Here is a 13,357-nt window from a genome sequence, read left to right on the forward strand (position 1 = left end):
TCCGATCTGGACACAAGTTAGTGACTAAATCACCACCACCACCAGTATTCTTTTCTGGAGAATTCCAGGGACAGAGGACCCTGTCAGGCTATAGTCCATAGGGTCGCAAAGACTCGGAAATGACTGAGCAACTAACACTGATGTCCCAGTAGAGATCTTTACAGGACTTAGAGTACACAGACCATTTTTGGAACTGATTTATCCAAACAAAGAGTCCTTGCTGTCCACTAACACTCTCTAGATCACTGGATCTTATTTTTTCAGACTTGAGTTTTACCTTTTTCTCTTTTGATTCTGGAACTATTACTGTGTTATTTCCCAACCCTCTCTCCCCGCAAAAGACTGTTTTTCAACTTAGTCAAAATTGTTTTTTGCAGACTGCAAACAAGTATTTCTAGTTAATGTATTAGTTAATTACATTAAAAATAATTTTCTATCTTTGTGTTCCTCACTGTGATGAGTATCAGGACTCAATCCCAGCATAGAGCGACATCAGGATTCCTACCCTGCCAATCTATGGCTTCATTTCCTGTCACTCTTGTATTTTGGTTTTATACAAATACCGAATTGTTTTCATTTTATATTCACCATAACAGTTTCTTATCTGTCATTGCCCCATCAGCCCAAACTGATTGCCCTTCTCACTAAAGTCTGCTCGTTCTTTAAGGCTCACTCAAGGGTCATGTCTTTCAGAAAACCTTCGTACCCACCCGTTACAAACATCAAGCGCTATGAGACAGGCGTATCTCCTTAGCGCGCTGTGAATATGAAGTGCTCAACTACTTTGCTGAACAAGTAACAGTGTAACTTTGGGGACCTTGAGTCTCATTTGGCTAAATTCCTCAACGACAGAATTTTTATCTTAGCTTTCTACCAACTATTTAGCACAGTGTCTGGTTTGCAATATAAACTGATTGAGGAAAGGACTGTAAAAGAGGGAGATCTTGAAAGCAACTGATATCATCTAGTTGAAACTAATTTCCATAAAAATGTGAAGCAGTTAGACAAAAGTATGAGAGAATTTTGGATAAGAACTTCTAAGAAAGTATATAGTCCACTCATCCTTCCTGTTTTTCAAACGTATAATAGCAATTTTTATGTATATTTCATATTTATTATATACAATAAAAGTTTTAATTAACTGCTAAATAATCTGACTTACAAAAGCTTTATAAATTGTATGTTAGGTGCAAGATACTGTCAAGTATAGAGAAAATATTTAAGAAAGAAACTAGTGGGGAGAAAAAGGAGAAAGGAAAGGAAGAATTTTGATGTTCTTTTAAGTATCATTCTAAAAACAGAGAATTTAGATAAGTGATATTCTTCTTATAGAAGGATAATACTTGCTATATTATAAGAAGGTATAAAATAATAATATGGAAAACAAATTGGTTGCTAGTAGCATTCTTGAGGCACTTCTCAGGTGGCACTAGTGGTAAAGAACATGCCCGCCAATGCAGGAGGCATAGAGACACCAGTTTGATTCCTGGGTTGGGAAGATCTCCAGGAGAAGGAAATGATCACTCCAGTATTCTTGCCTGGGGAATCCCATGGACGGAGGAGCCTGGCAAGCTATAGTCCATAGGATTGCAAAGAGACGGACATGACCGAAGCAACTTAGCACAGCACAACATAGATTTCTTGAGGGATATAGTAACAAACATCAAATAACTTGGAGAAACTAAAATTAATATATATATATATTTTTTTTTTACCATATATCTTTGAGTTAATAAGGTCTCTCTTGTAGATAAGAGTTTCTTTTGTTTATCATTCTAGCAATGAACATAATACTTTTATCACATTTCCTTTCTTCTTTCAATCATTCAATACATATTTATTGAATATCTCCTATGTATCATACTGGAAAATGTACTGAGCCATTGGAAATCAAATTATATCTTGACATTTTTGGATATTTAAAAACTTAAACCTATGGGTTAATTTCAGTACAATGAGTTTTAAAATATATAAAGATTTACTTACATAATAAATACCAGTAGGAAATCAATGTGTGCACATTTTAAAATATATACTCAGTGCACATTTTAAAATATATACTCAGTTAAACATTACTTGTAAAATATATTTGTGTGTGTGTTTGTAACTCAGTCATGCCTGACTCTTTGTGACCCCATGGACTGCAGCCCACCAGGCTCCTCTGTCCATGGGATTTTCTAGGCAAGGACACTGGAGTGGTTTGTCATTTCCTTCACCAAAGCATCTTCCCAACCCAGGGATTGAACCTGGATCTCGTGCACTACAGGCATATTCTTTACCAACTGAAATACAAGGGAAGCCCTAAAATATATTGAGTTATTTATAATTAAATATTTAAAGGCTTTGTTCACTTTAAATGTTGAAAGTATGGCATTTTTTCAGTTAAAAAAAAGATTATATAATTAATTATGAATATTAATTTCTGATAATGCCCTTTTTGCAAGTCTTTCTATAAAGCCAATCTTATACATAACTCCAGATGGCTAATGTGAATGGTGAAAAAGTCTGTAAGTGCTATAAAATAAGACTGGTTTAACCAAACACTTGTTTCTAGTACTTCTCCAATTGTGTGCTTCCCACATCTATCTCCTAAGAAAATCTACCAGAGGAGAAGATTACTAGAATAAGTAAATTGTGCTTTGTAGTTTTAAAAAGAAGAAACAACTGAATAGAAAAGCTGGACTGTGAGAGAAGACAAGCACTTTTTGAGTGTAATGTGCGTGAAATTGCATGCCTTGGAAGAAAGACAAATTGTCAGCAGGATATAAAGTAAAGATATTTTTGCTCAGAAATACTCTGTGTAGGTGGTTAGTTGTTTTATTGTTTTCTTTCTAACTCAAGTCATCCCTGTAAATTGGCTAAATGAAGGAAACTCTACTTAAAGATGCTTACAATTTTTTATCCAAATCAGGCTAGAAGTCATGGGGTAGGGTGAGAAGATGAGAGAGCAAATATGTGGCACTGGTAAAGGCTGAGGTTTAACCTCTTGAATATTTGGGTCATCTCTTGGAGAGAAAATATCACAAAGGAGGAAAATCAAGTCGCAGAAGGAAAGGCAAAAGCTATAAAAGCCACAGTGGAACTAAGGTGTAACAGCAACAGAAAAAATATTAATTCATCTTACCCCAAAACAGGGTACCTATAAAACCAAACAAGAGAATATAAATAGTAGGAAAAAAAGATTAAATCCAACTTTTACAATCTGAAAAAAAAACTGAGTACAAGAGATCCAAAAATTCAGTATAGGACAATTCAGTAGCCTCACTACATTGTTAACAATTACTCATTTTCCTTATTTTATTTCCTACTGTCATCTTTTCAAAAGAAGTCATAACATTTGATTGATTCAGGCAAAGGTCCTTTTAAAACTTATTGCTCAATTATCCACCTATTTACTGACTCCTAAAACTCTGTGCAAAAATTATTGCAAGCTTATCTTAGATATTTTCAACTTTCTTTCTCCTATGTGATACAAGAGACTTTGTTGAATTTTTCTATATTACCTCTCATATGTTTATATATAATTAATATTGATATGTTTTTATACATAATTTTGTTTTCCCCTGTATTTCTATATTTCCTTCTTTTCTATATTTTAACAAGAAAAAGCATCACCTTAAAAATCAATATTACCATGGAAAAATACAGTGTGTGTATACATATAATATATATATATACAAATAAATATAAAATATCAATATTTTCCCATACATCAAGATCAAAGCATTCATAAATATAAAATATATCACCACATACATTTTAAAATATCATCTTAAATTCAAAATTAAAATGGATATTATAAAACTACATGACAAACAGAACCTAACAGCATCTCTTGTTTGGTTGTTTAATCAGTGGTACAGTTAGAAAAGTTAAAAATATTAATACTGAATCTTAAATATGAAGTCTGTCTTCTACTAATACAATGAGGTCTTTTAACAAGCATTTTAATTAAGTACAAGGATTTTTTTTTTCTTATAATGCAGGTAATTTAAACAACTTTTAAAGTTACTATGTAGGTAAGAGCCTCATTCTAAATTGTGGGTAGTACTTTTAGAGCGCAAATTAGTCTTTGCCATAAAGCTTCACTAGGTGTTTGGGAAAATAAAAGTTTGCAGCGATTCACCTGCTTTAAGAGAATAATACAAACCTCTTAAAAGTAAGTAGCAAAAGAACTGAGAAAAAGGGCCTGGGTTCTTGAAGCTCTTTCTTCATCACGTGCCATTACCGTACTGATGAAAGCTGAATACTGAACACCACTGAATAACTCATGAAAATATAAAGGGGAAAATCTATGTGTGGAAGTAGAGTTGGGTCCTTCAGAACAAATATTACAAACTGACTCAACTCTTGGCTCTGCCATTTTCTAGCTATTCTACACTTTATAAGAAACACTCTACCTATCCTACTGAGTTTGTTTCTTCTTTAGTAAAGCTGTGACACACATATCTAACAGGGAGGAGATTATGAGAATTAAATAAAAGAGGGTATGTAAACATAAAGGGCTTCCCTGATAGCTCAGTTGGTAATGATTCCATCTGCAATGCAAGAGATCCCGGTTTGATTTCTGGGTCAGGAAGATCCGCTGGAAAAGGGATAGGCTACCCACTCCAATATTCTTGGGCTTCCCTTGTGGCTCAGCTAGTAAAGAATCTTACTGCAATGTGGGAGACCTGGGTTCAATCCCTGGGTTGGGAAGATCCCCTGGAGAAGGGAAAGGCTACCCACTCCAGTATTCTGGCCTGGAGAATTCCATGGACTGTGTAGTCCATGGGGTCACCCGTAAAGAGTTCTAAAACCAGTGTAGTAAATGGCATGTAGTAAATGTTAATAAATGTCAGCTCTTTTTATAAGTGAATATTTTTATTTTGGGGAAAACAACAACAACAACAAACAGTGCTTTTTTATTCTGGAGAAAAGTAAAGGAGCTTATCATCACCTAAATCAAGACTTGTAATAGTCTCCCACTGACTTACGCACGCCAAGACCATTCTAAGGGGAATATATTCTAAGACCTCAGTGGATCCCTAAAACTGCAAATAGCACCAAACCCCAAATATACTGTTTTCCTTCCTATACATATCTATGATAACATTTAATTTATTAATTAGTCATAGTAAAAAAAAAATCCATATTTCCAGCATCACTCCTCGTGCACTTTGGGGCCGTTTACTAAGTAAAATATCGATTACTCGAACACAAGTACTATGATGGCATGACAGCTATCATCACTAGACAGCTGAAGTGATGACCCAGATGACTACTAAGACACTAACAAGTGGGTAGTGAATGCAGTAAGTATACTAGAGAAGAGGAGGATTCATGTCTGCGGTAGGACAGCAGATTTCATCCAGCTACCTAGAATGGCATATTATTTAACACTTGCAAATTGTTTATTTCTAGAGTTTTCCATTTAATAATTTCAGACTGAGGTTGACAACGGGTAACTGAAATCATGGAAAATGAAACCACAGATAAAATGGATGACTGTACTATAGATGAGGGAATGTTGGTAAGGTGAGATTAAAAAAAATTTAACAGCTTACCTAAGCTAAAAAATCCAGATTTTTGTTAAATTAACCAGGGTCCTGCTACCTGGTCATTTTTTTACTAAACTATCCTACCTTTCAAACAAGTCACTCTATTTTATTTTATGGTTTTCAACTTCTTTTGGATTCTTTTCTTTTAAATTCAAGTTAAATTTACTAAATGAATTTCTAGTTATTCATTATATTTTTAACTGAAACAGACTGAAGATACTTCAAACAAACATAATCATACTATATCATATAAATTAAACCATGTATAACCTGCATAGTGGTTGCACCTGTGTTTATAATTCTTATTTAATGAAATAATCAGATAAATATTCTAATATAATATGGACATACTTCTAAAGTAATCAGTACATTTTTAGGATTATCAGAAACATGTAAATACAGGATATTCAGGAATCAAATTGCCCAACTCTAAAAATTTATGAGAGGAAATTTGATAAATCACAATCCCTTTATACAAATGTGTCGGAGCAAGTTCTCATTTATATCAAAATGAATTAAGAAAATGATTTTTTCAGAATGAGTTTGGCACAGGATTTTGGAGTACTTATCCTGAAAGAAATTTGGAAAAAGTACATAAAATGGAAAAAACAGCTGTGAAATTCTTTAATTTTTAAAAATTGTGTAAAAAACAAATATTCAACAAGCCTTCTTCAGCTTTCATGTTTCAAAAATATGAATGTAAGTTTCTTAAAACTGTCTTTAAAACTGAAGAACACCTTAATTCATACTTTAAAAAAAAATGCCTTTGGAAGTAGCTATTCTACATTTTTCACATAGATATTATTATTATGCAATCCAAGTATAATTGTCACAGTTCTAAAACAGACTACAAATTTTTGTTCTTTAAAATATCACTGATGAACAATAAATGGTCATTTAGCTTTATATTTTTATAGAATGGTCAGTCCCTGGAGATAACAATATAAGATGGGGAACCTCAACTGGGATTTCAATAAAACCTATATACTTATGCTTCTGTATAACAAAGTTAGCCTATAAAACTTCACTAGATATACTTCTAATCAATTACATCTAAAATAAACAAACAATGGTATTTTCTCCTGATTGCTTTCACTATTACTTTTACATTTCAATTCATTTCTTGCTGGCCAAATTTCTCTCTGATTATTATCAGAGTATGCACACTTACAGCTCATAAACAACACACTGCTTTTTATTTTCTTTTTAATTTAAATTTATTTATTTTAATTGGAGGCTAATTACTTTACAATAGTGTATTGGTTTTGCCATACTTTTTAAATAAACAGAAATGAGTGAAGCATAGAAATATCTCTAAGCACAGTATATTTGCTGATCCCCTGACAGTTCGTTTCTTCTGAGATGTCAAAGGATATTGGAACCTGGAATTTGTTTTTGATCCCAGGAGTTTTCTGCCTCTAGGATGAGCTGCATATTTAGCATGAGAATATAGGATTTCCTAAGTTATCTTCACTAAGGTATTCCATGAATAATTAACTAGTTAGATCAAAAATTTTTCTTTTGAGATGGTGATTCTACCTTTGAATTTTAAAAAAAGGAACAAAAATGTTCCATTTTTGAATGTTTGATTTTTCATTATTCCTGAAGGAAAAAAAATAAGTTGTTGGTATATATTTTTTCTGACATAAGGGTTGTAAAGACTAACTTCTTGGGAGTATAAAAGATACATTCTAAAGAGTACTTTAGTTCATGTAATTCTTGCAATTTCTATCCAGTCTGTTCCCTCTGGATGAATATTTTTAATTCTCAATATGTTGGCAGCAGAGGAAGCTTAGATTTAATTGCTTCTATCAAATTGAAAATGTATCAATTTCTATGCTACTATATATACAAGCATATTATTCACTTTTACTGCTGTTTGTTGGAACTACAGGGATATAGTACTGACATATCATTCATTCATCCTTTTTCCTAAATATTTTATATTCTTGCAATAAGAAAAGAGTTTTAGAATAAGTACTGACCAATATATAGAAAAATATAGTCAAAATTAAATGCTGCAAGATCATGCAGGCAACATCGAATTAGTCCAGTGTGAGGATAATGTATGACCTTGAAAAATTAAAATTATCCAGTTTTTAATATAATTTATGTGATTATTTTTATGTTTTATAGAGAATATGTTGTCAATGCATGCAAAACAATGCTTAATATCTTTCCTTTTTAAAAAGAAGTACAAGAATATACATACTGTAAGGAACACATTCATACTGCACTTCAAGGTATTTATAGGTTCCTGGACAAGGGTCTGGAAAAACATCAGGACCTGCCACCACTGCACATTGGGTTCTGTTATTGCACCTAAAGTCAAAGGAGAAGAAAAATAATAAGTGTCTATATAGTTAAGTAATTATAAACATAAATACAAATTTTATCTAATAAATACTTTCTAATTACACAGATTTAAGCAAGGTTTTGGGTAATTCAGGGTTTTAGGCTTACTAAGGTAATGTCTATAGTATACTTTAAAAAGCTAGACACTAAAAAATTCATTCAGTTTATTCATAGTAACTAATTGAATATTAGAATGAGCACAGCACAGTATTGAGTTAGAAGTTAAAATACAGCTTAAGCAACATTAACTGGCCCATAGGATATTGTCAATGTGAAGACAGGACTATTTGGTAGGAAAATACTCTCATTATATAAATAAATAATAATAATTAAGAAAATAGAACCACAGAACTTTATTGCTGCTGCTGCTGCTGCTAAGTCGCTTCAGTCGTGTCCGACTCTGTGTGACCCCATACACGGCAACCCACCAGGCTCCCCTGTCCCTGGGATTCTCCAGGCAAGAATACTGGAGTGGGTTGCCATTTCCTTCTCCAATGCATGAGAGTGAAAAGTGAAAGTGAAGTCGCTCAGTCCTGTCCGACTCTTTGCGACCCCATGGACTGCAGCCTACCAGGCTCCTCCGTCCATGGGATTTTCTAGGCAAAAGTACTGGAGTGGTGTGCCATTGCCTTCTCTCAGAACTTTATTAGGCAGTAGTAAAATAAATTCACTGATTATCATATCACTTTTATAGGCAGTGAACATATGTTTTTGAAACACTTTTAGCTATACCTAAAAAATAAAAATAAACTCAGTAAAAAGTCAATATTTAAATATCAAAATATATCTAAGAATTTAATTTATACAAATTAGTGTAAAAATACATAATCCCATAAGTAAGACTATTTTTAAGAACGTACTCTTACATTCCTCATGATCAGCCAAATAATGACATTAATGTTGCAGACTGCTATTCACAAATGTCAGCATCTTATAATTTAAAATAACTTAAAATCACCAAAGAAAAAGATCAGACATTACTAATGAAATAGAAAAACAAATTAGGCATCTTTTGTGGCTTTTTAAACAGATCTGGGTTACCTAGATTTACTCATGGGTAAATATACATATAATGAAAATGATTTTGGCTCTGAAAAAGACACTCAATTTCAGAGCATCCTCGTTATAGCAAATTTTACTCAAAATCTTTTTAACTCAATAATTTATCAATAAGTAGACATTCCTATGGAAAAAAAAATATATATGGCTTCTCCTACCCAAAAGAGTATTGCTAAGTACACAGTATGAGACATTCTCGCTGTCATTTGCTATATGTTCTCATTTTACTTTTCCCAGAAATATATCTCAAGCTAGATTTTCTCTCTCTCTGTATCTTTATTTCTTCCTTAATTATTATTTTTTTATTATTTTCTTAATGATATGTTTCATTTCCTGGTATGACCCTATACCTCTGAATCCTTGCTAGGATACTAGCTGGATAAGGCGTATTTAGGGCAGAACTCATTTTGATTTATAGTGAAAACGGTTTGAGTTTACTTGAGGCTACCATTTGTCAGGCATAATGAGGATTTTATTTATTACCTAAATTAAAATGGATTCATTAGTGAATGCTTTAACTTAAAAATATATTTTGTATTGAAAATGAAGAGTAATAAAGGTCAATATTTCATACTCAACAGGCAGTATAGAATAACAGCTAATTCTGATGGTCAGCATACTATAAAATTCTTTTGCATAGATTTAGGTCTAAGAATGATTATCAAACAATTGATAATGTTAATAATACCATTAATATAAATGTGGCTGTCACCAACATACACAGAAAATAGGTGGTGCAAATATTTTAGTGTATTAACATTTTTTAAAATCAGCAGTACTTTCCTATTACATAGAAAAACCCTTTGAGAAAGTTGTCTTAAGTTAAAAGACATGACTTTTTTTTTTTTTTGCAGTTAAGAAATACAGTTTTAACATCACACCTTGAAAAGATAAAATCCTAAATCTGTGTCAGGATTTTATACAGTGAGCAACTATATAAACTCAGTTATATCCAGATCGTTACAGAAAAATCAGCTATTATCAGGAATGAATTAAAAGTAGAAATACTGAAAAATGAAAATATACATGATGAAAACAAGATTATATTTAAATATTCTATAAATAAAATACTATTGTTAATCTCAAGTAATTATAAGATTGAAATAAATATTATATATATATTATATTCAGTTCAGTTCAGCCGCTCAGTCGTGTCCGACTCTTTGAGGCCCTGTGAATCGCAGCACGCCAGGCCTCCCTGTCCATCACCAATTCCTGGAGTTCACTCAAACTCATGTCCATCGAGTTGGTGATGCCATCCAGCCATCTCATCCTCTGTTGTCCCCTTCTCCTCCTGCCCCCAATACCTCCCAGCATCAGAGCCTTTTCCAATGAGTCAACTCTTCGCATGAGGTGGCCAAAGTACTGGAGCTTCAGCTTTAGCATCAGTCGTTCCAATGAACACCCAGGACTGCTCTCCTTCAGGATGGACTGGTTGGATCTCCTTGCAGTCCAAGGGACTCTCAAGAGTTGTCTCCAACACCACAGTTCAAAAGCATCAATTCTTCGGTGCTCAGCTTTCTTAATAGTCCAACTTTCACATCCATACATGACCACTGGAAAAACCACAGCCTCAACTAGATGGACCTTTGTTGGAATAGTAATGTCTCTGCTTTTGAATATGCTATCTAGGTTGGTCATAACTTTCCTTCCAAGGAGTAAGTGTCTTTTAATTTCATGGCTGCAATCACCATCTGCAGTGATTTTGGAGCCCAGAAAAATAAACATCTGACACTGTTTCCACTGTTTCCCCATCTATTTGCCATGAAGTGATGGGACCAGATGCCATGATCTTAGTTTTCTGAATGTAGAGCTTTAAGCCAACTTTTTCACTCTCCCTGTATATAAATATAATGTTCTGTTTCTTGGCCTATTGTTTTACTTCCTATTATCAACCTGTTTCCTAATTACTATAGCTTTATAGTAATGAAATTAATTTTGAATCAGTGCTATTTTTATAATTTTCAGATATAAGTGCAATTTCAAATTTATATTGTTTAAACAATCAATGATTGATACCAGCAAACCAAATTACTAGTTATTTATGAGTAGGGCATAAAGGTTAAAATTTGCAATTATGACAGTGTTTGTTTCTAAGAAAACTGTCTTGAATCAAAAATAATTTCACATGGTTATAATTGTATAGATCAGATATTAAAATATATTATGCATATTATTTACATCCACCCATCTTACTATCTAAACATGTGAACTGACCATTCTGAATATCATATACTATTTAATTTACAAAAATACTAATTATTAATGTATATGTAGGAAAACTGAAGCAAGCCACATTTATTACAAACATTAGAGGCTGTCATGAGTCCCAAATATCTTATTTAATGGTAACTAAAGAAGAATTAAGAAAGCCTTCTAAATGATGAGACATGTGTTTGAAAAGGTATATAAACCAAAACATGCTACATAAATAATATATTGCAGTTATTGTCATCATTGTTCTATTGAAAACAATGCTTTACAGTATTTTCAATAGGTTATATTCTATTCCTGTATCAAATGCTTTTCATAAATTAAGATCTTTAGAAATCAAAAGGTAGACAACCTCTAGAATATTATTTCTGTATTAGATATATTATGGATTGTTTAAAAACTATCTACATTTCAAAAGCTGCAGCTTAAAAGTCTATCCTCTTATTTCTCTTTTATGATTTCAGTCATTGTGAGTTAAAATTAAATTAATATTGTATTAAAGATTATTGATCAATATATTCCAGTAAGAAAACTTTTACAATTATATCAAAGTTGTCAAAACTAAATTTATTCTACTTTTTATGATAAAAGCAAAATAAAATAATTGAATGTTCTCATGTGTTTTACATTCAGTTTTTTCTTTAATTTCATTTTAATTCAAGTATACATTAAAAAATTATTTTCAGTATCTCTTAAAACTCACAATAAAGGATGAGAAAAGAGTATAATAATATAGTCAAATGCAATCAAATCTACTAATATTCACAGGAAAAAATGCCATTATCGTATAATGGCATTAAGGCTTCAATATTTGATAAAAATTTCAACATTTTTTATCAGAAATGTTATACAATAAAATTTTCCTATATCAACAATAGACAATTTTCAAATAAAGCATTTGAATTAAAAAGCAGGTGACAATAACAAATACCAGGTAGAACTCTCAAAGAAATATCATGTAGTTTCAGTATAACATGTGTAATTTCAATATAACATGGAGGCCAAATTATTTTACTACCTCATAAAGTTAATGTGTTTATAAAACTGTATTAAAACTCTGTAAAGTATCATACAAATGCACAAGATATACTATTAATTACTGTTGCTATCCTCATTATCATCATTAGTCATTTGTTTTGGCATGGGTTGGTCACACTTTATTCTAGATAGACTGAGTCTTTGAGATAAACCTACAACACAGAAAAAGCTGACACACAGAAAAGCACATAAATTCTCTGGATTGAGAGTAGAAATAGGAAAAAAGCAGATTTACATTTCTTTTTACAGTAGGCCAAATAAATAGCCATTGTTGTTTAGTTGCTAAGTCATTTCTGACTCTTTTGCAACCCCATGGACTGCAGCCTGCAAGGCTCCTCTGTTCATGGGATTTCCCAGGCAAGATTACAGGAGTAGGTTGCCATTTCCTTCTCTAAGGGGTCTTCTTGACCCTGGGGTTGAACCTGTGTCTCTTTCATTGGCAGGTGGATTCCTTACAGCTGAGCCAAATAAATTATTTATATGCAAATTACATGTGCCAGGATACAAAAAGCTTGAGATCTACAGTAACTCTTTAAACTAATCAAGCACATTCATGCATTTCTTACTTGCCACTTCTTTTTGAGATGAATATTACTAGTCCCAATTTCACCATGGAGGGAATAGGTGTGGTGATGTGAAATAACTTTTCAGACTCTCCTAATTAAACAATACGCACTGGATTCCAGAATGGTGACCTGAAAACCATGATTCCTTTGTCTTGAGTGAGTGTGTCATATATTTCATGGCACTCTGGGAAACTAATGTAAGTCACTCTTACAGGTTTTTGGGAGTACTATAATGATCTGGCTCCTGAGAAACCTGTATGCAGGTCATGAAGCAACAGTTAGAACTGGACATGGGACAACAGACTGGTTTTAAATAGGAAAAGGAGTACATCAAGGCTGTATATTGTCACCCTGCTTAATTAACTTATATGCAGGCTACATCACGAGAAACGCTGGGCTGGAGGAAGCACTAGCTGGAATCAAGATTGCCAGGAGAAATATCAATAACCTCAGATATGCAGATGACACCACCCTTATGGCAGAAAGTGAAGAATTAAAGAGCCTCTTGATGAAAGTGAAAGAGGAGAGTGAAAAAGTTGGCTTAAAGCTCAAAATTCAGAAAACTAAGATCATGGCATCCGGTCC

General features: G+C 32.8%; 1 protein-coding gene across 7 annotated transcripts in view; it reads right to left on the bottom strand.

Annotated features, from left to right (window-relative positions):
- LPHN3 (latrophilin 3) overlaps positions 1-13,357 on the bottom strand; it is a 952,179-nt gene that overhangs the window by 385,049 nt on the left and 553,773 nt on the right. For all 7 annotated transcript variants that reach the window (XM_010841647.1, XM_010841644.1, XM_010841645.1 and 4 more), the window contains one exon: positions 7,753-7,862. In XM_010841647.1, the coding sequence (XP_010839949.1) occupies positions 7,753-7,862 (110 nt within the window). The remainder of the gene's footprint in view (positions 1-7,752; positions 7,863-13,357) is intronic.

The sequence above is a fragment of the Bison bison genome, unplaced genomic scaffold (assembly GCF_000754665.1).
Source record: "Bison bison bison isolate TAMUID 2011002044 unplaced genomic scaffold, Bison_UMD1.0 scf7180017864165, whole genome shotgun sequence".
Taxonomy (NCBI): domain Eukaryota; kingdom Metazoa; phylum Chordata; class Mammalia; order Artiodactyla; family Bovidae; genus Bison; species Bison bison.